At 35.2% G+C, this 13,687-nt stretch overlaps 1 protein-coding gene across 1 annotated transcript in view; it reads right to left on the bottom strand.

The window, feature by feature from the left end:
- Positions 1-13,687, bottom strand: part of LOC102386679 (transcription initiation factor TFIID subunit 4-like) — a 213,945-nt gene that overhangs the window by 97,157 nt on the left and 103,101 nt on the right. Inside the window, exon 13 of the mRNA XM_025209494.1 lies at positions 9,993-10,049. Within this exon, the coding sequence (XP_025065279.1) occupies positions 9,993-10,049 (57 nt within the window). The remainder of the gene's footprint in view (positions 1-9,992; positions 10,050-13,687) is intronic.

The following is a 13,687-nucleotide window of genomic DNA, read 5'->3' on the forward strand; positions in this document are numbered from 1 at the left end:
AGAGTCACAGAAAGCAGGACTGGAAGGGACCTCCAGAGGTCATCTAATCCAATCCCCAGTCTGAGGCAGATTCGTCCCTATCCAAACCATCCCATACAACCATAATCTAAACTCTACATATAACTACCCTCAACCCTGACACAGCATAGACTTTACACCCTTAACCTTCTACAAAGGTAAAGCAGGGGAACGGCAGCCAATGTCCTGCTTCTATAAAATGTTGTCAATATCTACTCAAGGGGTCCTGGGTAGAGGGCCACCCTTCCATCCCTGCGACAGGGGAAGGCAAAAACTGCCACAGTCTATACCAACCTGACCATGGGGTAAAATTCCTTCCTGACCCCAAACATGGCAACCGGTCTGACCCTGAACAGAGGGGCAAGACCCCCTAGCCAGGAATCTCCAACTTTGAGAATCAGCACACCCCAGTTGAAGTCCCCAGCCTTAGCTATAGCCAACACCCAATGCCTTTGGGGAGGTTTAAAAACACCCAGACACACACAGCAGAAAAAAGGCAGAGAAGGGAGGGAGATCAACAAGCAAACCCCAGAAGCATGGGAAATACCCATAGTAGAAAACAAGCATGGCTATGCCTAGACTCCTGACCAATGACTGTCCAACCTCTTGGTGAACACGTCCAGTGATAGAGTCCACAACTTCCCCAGCCAGTCTATTCTACTGCTTCAGTATTCTAACAGTGAAGAAATGTTTCTGGATATCCAAGCTAAATTTAATTTGCTGAAGTTTCAAGCCACTGGTCCACTCTTCTCCGTAGACAGAGAAAAACAGTGCTTTCCCTCTTCTTTATGGCAGTCCTTCAACTATTTGAAGACTGCTATCACGTCCCTTCTTAAGTGCTTTTTCCACAAACTGAACATGCCTCTCTTCAGCCTCTCTGCATATGACTTGCCTTCCAAGCTCTTGATCATGTTTGTTGCCCACCTCTGGAACCTAACTTCTCCACATCCTTTTTAAAACCCAGAATTGGAACCCAGAACTGCACAGAGTACTCCAGATGAGGCCTAAACAGCGCTGAGTAGAGAGGCACTATCACTTCTCGTGTCTTGCACCTAATCTTTCTGCTGCCTTTTGCAATAAAAGTTGCAATAAGAACTGTATTTGCCTTTTATATGGCTGCACCACACAGCAGACTCAGATTGAGTCTGTGGTCTATCAAGACTCCCAAGTCCTTTCCCATAAAGCTGCCATCCAGCTATGTGTCCCCCATTTTGATCTGTGTTTTTTGGTTTTCATTTGCATGCAATACCCTTTGTTAGTGATGATATAAAGACTTTAAATTATTCCAGTAGAATCAATAAACTTGGATATTTCAGTTTTAACCCTCAGTTTATGGACACTGGATATACCAGAAATTATCCTAACAAAAAAGTATGTTTAGGATCTCACCTATGCTATCTTTCTTTTGAATCATCTATATTATCAATTGGTTAGTAAAAAAACAAACGTTAAGTGAAACAAGTATTAAGCAAAACCGAAAATATTTGACAACCCAAGATGGTGACCACAAGTGTTTTTAATGACCCAAGATGGTGACCATGAGCGTTATAACAAAACTTACTGAGTGCTAAGTGAAATCATGTATCAATTTAAAATTAGCATTATAGCAAGACAGCACTAAGCTAAACAGCGTTAAGCAGGAATTGCCTGTAATTGAATAGCCATGTAGAATATAACGTAACTGAAATAACTTCATTTTAATGTTATTTTTCTTGAAATAAATATTAACATAATATAGTACTGTTTTGTTAAACAAGTTCAAAATTAAAATGTGATCGTAAGTAGTATATATATCAGTATATATTCACTGATTACTTTACAGCCCTTTCAATATAGAATTGCACCAGTTTAACCAAAAGTGCAAAGGTATGTAGATTTAACTAAAACAGCACAGACCACTGTGTAGACTTGTTTTGGTTTACTTATATTTTGATACCTTTCTCTTGCAAATCTGAATCTGAAACTAAACTTCTCATGGCTTTCGTTTTAAGTGTTTTCATTTATTTTTTCCTTAAGTTCTCTGTAAGCCACTTGTTTTCCAATTTCACCTTTCTCCCCCCATTTTTGTCTCTGGTTATATTTCTCTTTCCTCATACCTTTTGGTCCCATTCATGTTCCATCAGTAACTACATTTTCTGTTTTCTAATTCCACAGCTGACCTCCTCCCAGCTTTCAATCTCCATCCCATTTTGATCATTAGGCTAACTGGTATGATCCAGAGCATGGTTTTGAGCACAGAAAAATGAGGATGAGGGGACTGTCATTTCAATCAGTCTGTTGTGTCGCTAATGAATATACAGGTATTACTCTTGAAATATGGGTATACAGCACTCAAACCTTACACATTTACAGATAACATGGTGTCTTCTAGAAATAATTAAGACATTTTCAACTGTTTTACAAATAATGAACATAAACTAATTTATTTCCACATCTTCCTGCTTACAAGCAGGTCAATATCCATCTAGTAAAAGACAAAACCTCAAAATATTCTATGTAAACTAAGCATCTTGGATTCATACTGCATGCCTTTCTAGACAGCATTGACTAAACAACCGGCTTCCCACCAGCCAAAAGCACACGTGGGCAAGTATTTCCAAAACCCCATGTTTAAGACAATTACAAATTAGGGAAACATCATTTCTAATTCAGCTAATCCTTGTAAACCTAACAGTATCACCTTCATCAGTTTACACAGAACCTGGAGGGAGACAAAATTCTCTTCTTGAATGTGGATCATCTGCTCATTCAAGAGAAGACCAGCTGGCAGTGCAGTTTTGAAACTGAAACAATTTTTAAAGTTAATTCAAAGCTTTTCATTTCAAATAATGTAATGCCCCAAACACCATCTGGCTAATACATCTTTTGGTATTACAAAACTGGTTATTTTGTCTCAGCAGTTCCAATGCAATTGACAATCAGTATACAATCAGCTACTGATCCAAATAAGTGACATTAAAACTAAAATCATATCATTCCTAGTTTTCTCTTACCCCTTTTAAAAACCCTTTTTAAAATAGTTTAAAATATTTTTGGTCAAAAAGCACTGAATAAACTGAAAAAAGAGTTTCAGGAGTTTAAATACTAAAAGAAGAGTCTTATCCTGTATTTCGTACAGTTTTAAATACAGTGAATGAAATTCAACCTTAGACAGCAGCAGACTGCTAGCCAATTAAGCACTTTCATTAGGAGGGTGGGAAGCAAGGCAGGGCTAAGGTACAAAAACCTAGATGTAGCACTTGAACAAAAAACCTGGTATTCATTCCACAGAAACTCAAACAGGTTATCACGTACTTGACAACAGTACTACTAGTATAAAAATCACACATCAGTTTGATCTGAGTATTACCAATTAGCTTATCACCAAAATATTTATTAATTCAGTAACATTTAAAAATTATACATTTTCTCTTATTCATATGTATATAGCAACACTCCCTCTAGTGGATCAAGAAATGCAATGTATACTGAGATTCCTTCAAATTTTTCAATTCAAAGTGGTGTTCTTCCAATTACTCAAAACATAAAAAACTAAATCTGCTAGAGAATAAGTTTTCCTATAAAGATGTAATCCTATTGCAGTCTGATTACTTGTTAAAATGTATATTTTTACTAACAGAGATAAGCATTTTCATTTTGCCAAAAATCCAATTAACTAATCAGGATTGCACTGAATGAGACTGTGGCACCCCAGATCCAATGAATTGCAAATATTTTCTGGGACAGTTTACTTACAACAAGATATAAAATATAATTAAAGCCACTATCTATCTAGCTTAGCTTCACACAAAGTATAAACCATGAACATTTGAACAATGCTTCTTTCTCACTTCCAGCAGTAGCACAGCTTTAGTTGTCATTTCAGCAGCACGTTTTGATATATTTCACGGCCTTCAATTATTTTCAAACACTTTCAAAACCATTTTTTCTTTTATATCTACTGTCCACCTTAGCAATCTTTGTCACTAGCTAGCTTTACAATTCTGTGACTTCTCCAGGAAAATTACTTGCATAAATTATGAAAACATTTTCAAAATCATTAAAGTTGGAACATAGTGACCCATGGTACAAAGTTTACATAAACTCTTTTTAGACAACTCTTCTTCATTGCATATTTATAGCAATTTGTAGTAATTCACACAATGAAAGGACACCTTACCTATTTAACAGATTTACTGCCTGTTTACACATACACACAATTTTTATGGCTTTGGGAATTATAAAATATTGAAAACACAGAGCAAACAAAGAATAGTAGAGAGAGATAAACAGGAAGAATTGTCATATGTCTCTTTCTGCATAACAACATTTCCTAATGCATTTCATTCATAATATTATTGGAATTTAGTATAACTAACAGTGACCAGGGTTTGCCAAGTAGGTTACTGCTGAGGCACAGTATTTCAACTGATGGATATTTTAAGTCTTTCTATCTGAAGGTAGTTATGGACTGATCTAAACATGTGCATTCCTTAAGCAAGGAATAGGCTCCCCTCACATTGTGAGGGTTTAGGGCACCTAGCACCCTACAGAATTGGCCCCTCAAGCTATCAGACCAAAACTACAACTACTGTTACTTGCCGGGTTTTTGTTTGTTTGTTTGGTTTTTTTTACAAGTACGGGAACTAGGACTAGTGAATGAATAAATGCAAGACATCCCTATAGAGAAAGAAATGGTGCATAGGTAATGACAATATTTAGTAATATTAATTGTTAAAGGAACAAAACTGGTAAGCAAAAGTAACACAGTTCTAGAAAATGACATTTTCAGAAAGACAAAGGCATACTTTTCCCACCAAAATCTAATGCTGCTGTCATCAACAACCCAACAAAAGCTACAGCCACCTAAAATGGAAATGAAAATGTAATGTATGGAAATATTCTCTTATAAAATCTCCTTAGGCTTCACATGTATTAATGTATTAGTTTGCAAACATTAAGATCAAAGGCAGAGCAACAAATACATCCTAAAAAGTTTTTAGTCAGATTTTTATTAACGATATACAAGTAGCATGGCATAAAAAATTAATATGTTCAAGCCTTGAAATGTCAAGTGTAATGATCTCTAGCTCTGCTTACCTCCTTTGCTTTTTGTTTCAGTCTAGCTTGCTCTGGGTCTTCTTGCCTTGAGCGACTCTACATGTTTAAAAAAAATGGAAAAAAGGTTAACAGATGGTTTAAGAACCAACCTGACCATGGGGTAAAATTCCTTCCTGACCCCAAACATGGCAACCGGTCTGACCCTGAACAGAGGGGCAAGACCCCCTAGCCAGGAATCTCCAACTTTGAGAATCAGCACACCCCAGTTGAAGTCCCCAGCCTTAGCTATAGCCAACACCCAATGCCTTTGGGGAGGTTTAAAAACACCCAGACACACACAGCAGAAAAAAGGCAGAGAAGGGAGGGAGATCAACAAGCAAACCCCAGAAGCATGGGAAATACCCATAGTAGAAAACAAGCATGGCTATGCCTAGACTCCTGACCAATGACTGTCCAACCTCTTGGTGAACACGTCCAGTGATAGAGTCCACAACTTCCCCAGCCAGTCTATTCTACTGCTTCAGTATTCTAACAGTGAAGAAATGTTTCTGGATATCCAAGCTAAATTTAATTTGCTGAAGTTTCAAGCCACTGGTCCACTCTTCTCCGTAGACAGAGAAAAACAGTGCTTTCCCTCTTCTTTATGGCAGTCCTTCAACTATTTGAAGACTGCTATCACGTCCCTTCTTAAGTGCTTTTTCCACAAACTGAACATGCCTCTCTTCAGCCTCTCTGCATATGACTTGCCTTCCAAGCTCTTGATCATGTTTGTTGCCCACCTCTGGAACCTAACTTCTCCACATCCTTTTTAAAACCCAGAATTGGAACCCAGAACTGCACAGAGTACTCCAGATGAGGCCTAAACAGCGCTGAGTAGAGAGGCACTATCACTTCTCGTGTCTTGCACCTAATCTTTCTGCTGCCTTTTGCAATAAAAGTTGCAATAAGAACTGTATTTGCCTTTTATATGGCTGCACCACACAGCAGACTCAGATTGAGTCTGTGGTCTATCAAGACTCCCAAGTCCTTTCCCATAAAGCTGCCATCCAGCTATGTGTCCCCCATTTTGATCTGTGTTTTTTGGTTTTCATTTGCATGCAATACCCTTTGTTAGTGATGATATAAAGACTTTAAATTATTCCAGTAGAATCAATAAACTTGGATATTTCAGTTTTAACCCTCAGTTTATGGACACTGGATATACCAGAAATTATCCTAACAAAAAAGTATGTTTAGGATCTCACCTATGCTATCTTTCTTTTGAATCATCTATATTATCAATTGGTTAGTAAAAAAACAAACGTTAAGTGAAACAAGTATTAAGCAAAACCGAAAATATTTGACAACCCAAGATGGTGACCACAAGTGTTTTTAATGACCCAAGATGGTGACCATGAGCGTTATAACAAAACTTACTGAGTGCTAAGTGAAATCATGTATCAATTTAAAATTAGCATTATAGCAAGACAGCACTAAGCTAAACAGCGTTAAGCAGGAATTGCCTGTAATTGAATAGCCATGTAGAATATAACGTAACTGAAATAACTTCATTTTAATGTTATTTTTCTTGAAATAAATATTAACATAATATAGTACTGTTTTGTTAAACAAGTTCAAAATTAAAATGTGATCGTAAGTAGTATATATATCAGTATATATTCACTGATTACTTTACAGCCCTTTCAATATAGAATTGCACCAGTTTAACCAAAAGTGCAAAGGTATGTAGATTTAACTAAAACAGCACAGACCACTGTGTAGACTTGTTTTGGTTTACTTATATTTTGATACCTTTCTCTTGCAAATCTGAATCTGAAACTAAACTTCTCATGGCTTTCGTTTTAAGTGTTTTCATTTATTTTTTCCTTAAGTTCTCTGTAAGCCACTTGTTTTCCAATTTCACCTTTCTCCCCCCATTTTTGTCTCTGGTTATATTTCTCTTTCCTCATACCTTTTGGTCCCATTCATGTTCCATCAGTAACTACATTTTCTGTTTTCTAATTCCACAGCTGACCTCCTCCCAGCTTTCAATCTCCATCCCATTTTGATCATTAGGCTAACTGGTATGATCCAGAGCATGGTTTTGAGCACAGAAAAATGAGGATGAGGGGACTGTCATTTCAATCAGTCTGTTGTGTCGCTAATGAATATACAGGTATTACTCTTGAAATATGGGTATACAGCACTCAAACCTTACACATTTACAGATAACATGGTGTCTTCTAGAAATAATTAAGACATTTTCAACTGTTTTACAAATAATGAACATAAACTAATTTATTTCCACATCTTCCTGCTTACAAGCAGGTCAATATCCATCTAGTAAAAGACAAAACCTCAAAATATTCTATGTAAACTAAGCATCTTGGATTCATACTGCATGCCTTTCTAGACAGCATTGACTAAACAACCGGCTTCCCACCAGCCAAAAGCACACGTGGGCAAGTATTTCCAAAACCCCATGTTTAAGACAATTACAAATTAGGGAAACATCATTTCTAATTCAGCTAATCCTTGTAAACCTAACAGTATCACCTTCATCAGTTTACACAGAACCTGGAGGGAGACAAAATTCTCTTCTTGAATGTGGATCATCTGCTCATTCAAGAGAAGACCAGCTGGCAGTGCAGTTTTGAAACTGAAACAATTTTTAAAGTTAATTCAAAGCTTTTCATTTCAAATAATGTAATGCCCCAAACACCATCTGGCTAATACATCTTTTGGTATTACAAAACTGGTTATTTTGTCTCAGCAGTTCCAATGCAATTGACAATCAGTATACAATCAGCTACTGATCCAAATAAGTGACATTAAAACTAAAATCATATCATTCCTAGTTTTCTCTTACCCCTTTTAAAAACCCTTTTTAAAATAGTTTAAAATATTTTTGGTCAAAAAGCACTGAATAAACTGAAAAAAGAGTTTCAGGAGTTTAAATACTAAAAGAAGAGTCTTATCCTGTATTTCGTACAGTTTTAAATACAGTGAATGAAATTCAACCTTAGACAGCAGCAGACTGCTAGCCAATTAAGCACTTTCATTAGGAGGGTGGGAAGCAAGGCAGGGCTAAGGTACAAAAACCTAGATGTAGCACTTGAACAAAAAACCTGGTATTCATTCCACAGAAACTCAAACAGGTTATCACGTACTTGACAACAGTACTACTAGTATAAAAATCACACATCAGTTTGATCTGAGTATTACCAATTAGCTTATCACCAAAATATTTATTAATTCAGTAACATTTAAAAATTATACATTTTCTCTTATTCATATGTATATAGCAACACTCCCTCTAGTGGATCAAGAAATGCAATGTATACTGAGATTCCTTCAAATTTTTCAATTCAAAGTGGTGTTCTTCCAATTACTCAAAACATAAAAAACTAAATCTGCTAGAGAATAAGTTTTCCTATAAAGATGTAATCCTATTGCAGTCTGATTACTTGTTAAAATGTATATTTTTACTAACAGAGATAAGCATTTTCATTTTGCCAAAAATCCAATTAACTAATCAGGATTGCACTGAATGAGACTGTGGCACCCCAGATCCAATGAATTGCAAATATTTTCTGGGACAGTTTACTTACAACAAGATATAAAATATAATTAAAGCCACTATCTATCTAGCTTAGCTTCACACAAAGTATAAACCATGAACATTTGAACAATGCTTCTTTCTCACTTCCAGCAGTAGCACAGCTTTAGTTGTCATTTCAGCAGCACGTTTTGATATATTTCACGGCCTTCAATTATTTTCAAACACTTTCAAAACCATTTTTTCTTTTATATCTACTGTCCACCTTAGCAATCTTTGTCACTAGCTAGCTTTACAATTCTGTGACTTCTCCAGGAAAATTACTTGCATAAATTATGAAAACATTTTCAAAATCATTAAAGTTGGAACATAGTGACCCATGGTACAAAGTTTACATAAACTCTTTTTAGACAACTCTTCTTCATTGCATATTTATAGCAATTTGTAGTAATTCACACAATGAAAGGACACCTTACCTATTTAACAGATTTACTGCCTGTTTACACATACACACAATTTTTATGGCTTTGGGAATTATAAAATATTGAAAACACAGAGCAAACAAAGAATAGTAGAGAGAGATAAACAGGAAGAATTGTCATATGTCTCTTTCTGCATAACAACATTTCCTAATGCATTTCATTCATAATATTATTGGAATTTAGTATAACTAACAGTGACCAGGGTTTGCCAAGTAGGTTACTGCTGAGGCACAGTATTTCAACTGATGGATATTTTAAGTCTTTCTATCTGAAGGTAGTTATGGACTGATCTAAACATGTGCATTCCTTAAGCAAGGAATAGGCTCCCCTCACATTGTGAGGGTTTAGGGCACCTAGCACCCTACAGAATTGGCCCCTCAAGCTATCAGACCAAAACTACAACTACTGTTACTTGCCGGGTTTTTGTTTGTTTGTTTGGTTTTTTTTACAAGTACGGGAACTAGGACTAGTGAATGAATAAATGCAAGACATCCCTATAGAGAAAGAAATGGTGCATAGGTAATGACAATATTTAGTAATATTAATTGTTAAAGGAACAAAACTGGTAAGCAAAAGTAACACAGTTCTAGAAAATGACATTTTCAGAAAGACAAAGGCATACTTTTCCCACCAAAATCTAATGCTGCTGTCATCAACAACCCAACAAAAGCTACAGCCACCTAAAATGGAAATGAAAATGTAATGTATGGAAATATTCTCTTATAAAATCTCCTTAGGCTTCACATGTATTAATGTATTAGTTTGCAAACATTAAGATCAAAGGCAGAGCAACAAATACATCCTAAAAAGTTTTTAGTCAGATTTTTATTAACGATATACAAGTAGCATGGCATAAAAAATTAATATGTTCAAGCCTTGAAATGTCAAGTGTAATGATCTCTAGCTCTGCTTACCTCCTTTGCTTTTTGTTTCAGTCTAGCTTGCTCTGGGTCTTCTTGCCTTGAGCGACTCTACATGTTTAAAAAAAATGGAAAAAAGGTTAACAGATGGTTTAAGAACCCCTCATGTTGCAGTAAGTTAAAAAATAGCAAAGAAAGAGGAACAGGATACAAGGTGTCAAGGATAAGATGCTTAAATTCATAGAAGTGCAATTTCAAGCCTGTAGGCCTCACCCAATACACTGTTAAATATTCAGTTGTAAATAAAATCTAGTGGAGGTTTAAACAAAAAGGCTCAATCTACTTATGTTATTACCAACTCTAAAGTTTCAATAGAAGTTGGAATATGTTTCTATTATTTAATAGGTATATATGCATTCATTATGAAAACAACTCAGAAAAGGAAAATATCTGAATTAAGCATCTATCAGGTGTTTTTCATTATCTAATTTTGATTTAAATCAGTAAGTCAATTATACTCCCATATTGTACTGACAAATTTATTTTAAGGTTTTATTGTAATAAGCAGGTATTGACAGAGAATGTACATAAATCTTATAAAGGCTTCCTCTTAGCTATTAAAGCAGCGTAATTACAGATGCAAATATTCTGTAAAAGCATACCTTTTATACAACATAAAAATGCGTGTAAGGTTCAGGTCATTAATGCTTGCTTCTTATTTTTATTAATTTTGTCATTTAATGAGCAGTACATGATGCCATGCCAAATGGCAATTTTTAATAGGCAAATGGCAGCTTTTAAATCCATAAATAACAACCATATGCCCTATACATAAAAATACAACTAAGGATCCAGATCCTATACATATTTACATAACATATGTAAAAGCTTATAACTATAATGACTAATGTTTATAGGCAGACAAGGTTCCTTGGGTGAATTTGATATCTTTTATTAGACCAACCCAAATGGTTGGAGAATAGTTATTAAGCAAGCTTTCGGGTTCAAAAACCCTTCGTCGGGCTAAGGAAGCTGCAGCAGTTGGTGTGTGCTCTTCCTGGATGGAATGAATAACTATTCTCCAACCATTTGGGTTGGTCTAATAAAAGATATCAAATTCACCCAAGGAACCTTGTCTGCCTATATCCTTAGACCAACACGGCTACAACCTAAACCCCTGTAATGTTTATATATTTTCAAAATGAATTAGAAAAAAATCAAATTTATGGAAATCAATGACTCAAAATTACAGGCAAATTACAAATGTAGTATTCTAGGTTCTCTATTTATAGTATGACTGGTTAAAATTCAGATAAAACAACATATCAAAGCTATAAGCAGTCACAATAAAAGTCATGATCACCATGTGAACAATTATTCATGTCTTGGCACTTGAAAGGTATAATTATTTTCTCTTATTTTCTTTTGTACATTTCTTTGCATGTTAAGTTTCCAGTTAACCTCTCAGGCTACAGGAATAACAATATTTGTACCATTCCCTTCCTCTCCTCAGTGTTTCTAAATCAGAGAAAGGTTCAAGGTTTCAGAAAGGAAACTATGATTTACAAACATATAAGCGATGATAGTTTTTTGGTTGGTGATTTTTGCTGAATATTTTATAATGTGTTCTCATTTAGAGTGTAGGAATTTGAAAGTCCAAAAAGAACAGCAAAGGTTGAGGAGAGACCTAATTTGGCAGACACAACCTAGAACAGACCTGACTCCCTCTTAACAGATATTTGGCAGTTAAAGTGAAACTTGCTCTGAATTTTCTTTACTGATATTATTTTTTTTTCAAATTACACTGCATGTACATTAAAAGGCATCATGCCAAAAAACAGGACTAAACTGGATTAAATAAGACTTTACTGTATGTCTGAAAGTCATCAGGCATATTAGCTTAATCTTTCCATAAAACCTAATAGTGAGTTTACAGCTGCAAGTGTAAACAATTCCCATCCCTTTTTGCCTCCTTTTATTCCACTCAAGCCATCTTCTTAATACTATTTTTCATATCCTTTTTCACTCTGGTCTCCATGTTTCATTTTAGGCCAACCCTTATACTTGGAACCCTGCTCTACACCCAGTGTGCTGCATCTCTATCTTTTCTGCCTTCAAATATACACTTCTTCCAAAACACCTTAATGCACTGAAACAATAAATGAAATAGATATTAACAATAAAAATGTTAAACCAGGGAAGTAACTTTTTTTTTTTTTTTTTTTTTACACTTGTTCATCACTATTCAGTTACTTTGGTTTTTGATACAACCTACTAGCACAACCTCCCACATCTTTTTGGCCACATCTAAACAAAAAAAAGAGTTAATATATTATACATATTCTAATTAGCACTTTTTACATGCTAGCATAGTTAATATATTATAAATATTCTAATTAGCACTTTTTACATGCTAGCATAGACAGACATTAACATTTGTGGAAACTTGTTCTCCTGGTCATGGTTAACTACAATCGACTGTTACCAACCCTTCTCTTTATAAAGATACTAAACCTTGTCTCCAGTAAAGTATAACAACATGCTCATCTGTGATAAATATTTTCTAACATTTTAATATGTGGTAACATATTTGAATCAGTTTAATGTCTGTAGATGAATTAAAAAGCACAATATGATATAAGGTTTCAAATAAATAAGAAACTAAAGTGCTTCAAGTTCATAGTTTGTCAATTTCCCTAACTGGCTGGGACCTTTTTTCCTAGCTTAGGTACGTACTTACTTAGAAAGGCCCAAAAGGTGTCACGACTTGCACATGGGAGATCTGTATCTGTGGAGCTCCTTCTGCATTTAGAAAGTATTCAAATTTTTCTTTAAAAAAGGGATGTTTTTACTACATTAATTTTTGTTTTTAACTAAATACACCCCCCTCAGTGATTTTTTTTTCCAAATCAGAGCACAGATTATTACGTACATAAGTAGAATAATAGTCCCTTTTGTTGATGCAATGCTTACAGTTCATAAATTTAGTGGAAAAATAATTTATCCATGCAATCTGTAAAATCAGTGCTGCGCTTTATATGAATTTTGCATCATATTTAACAAGTTAGATATGAGACAGGATTCAGAAACATTTTCGAGCTTTAAGCTCATAGGAATTGTATTTTAAAAGCTCTCAGGGCTTTCCCCTTGGGTGCAGGTTTGCCTTGTATTTTCAGTTACATTTCCATCACAATTAAGGCACTGACAGCTTTACATTTTCTTTTACAAACACACCCCCTATACTAGGGGACTTTAATATTTCAAATTCTTTTTTTTTCATTAAATAAAAGTTAAGAGTCACAACTGCAGGTGCTGCACTATTGAGAGCCACTGCTGTGCCAACAGTTTCAATTTTAAACCTATTTTCCCCATTGATGACATTAGAACTTCACCCACGGCTGTACCAGCTTACAACTTTCACTTTTAATTAAAGAAGTTAAATTGGCAACATGAAACACTTTGCTTTCACATTAGCTTTGTTAATAAAAAGTGAAAGTTAAAAGCAGCACAGCTGAGGGTAAAACCCTTTTCAAATGATAGCCACTATAAGGTGGAGTGCAAGTGTGATATTATTACTATTATCACTACTACTACAATTGGAGAAAGTAACAAAAAATTTAAATCCAGGCAACATCCCCCCCTTGCCAGGTCGGGGCTCATCAGAAATATACAAATAGTTTCAGTTCAGAGAGGTGCTCTTCTTATCAAGAGCAGCACTACATCAATTGTACTCCTGAGCTGGAAAGAGT

Source organism: Alligator sinensis, unplaced genomic scaffold (genome assembly GCF_000455745.1).
Source record: "Alligator sinensis unplaced genomic scaffold, ASM45574v1 scaffold170_2, whole genome shotgun sequence".
NCBI lineage: Eukaryota > Metazoa > Chordata > Crocodylia > Alligatoridae > Alligator > Alligator sinensis.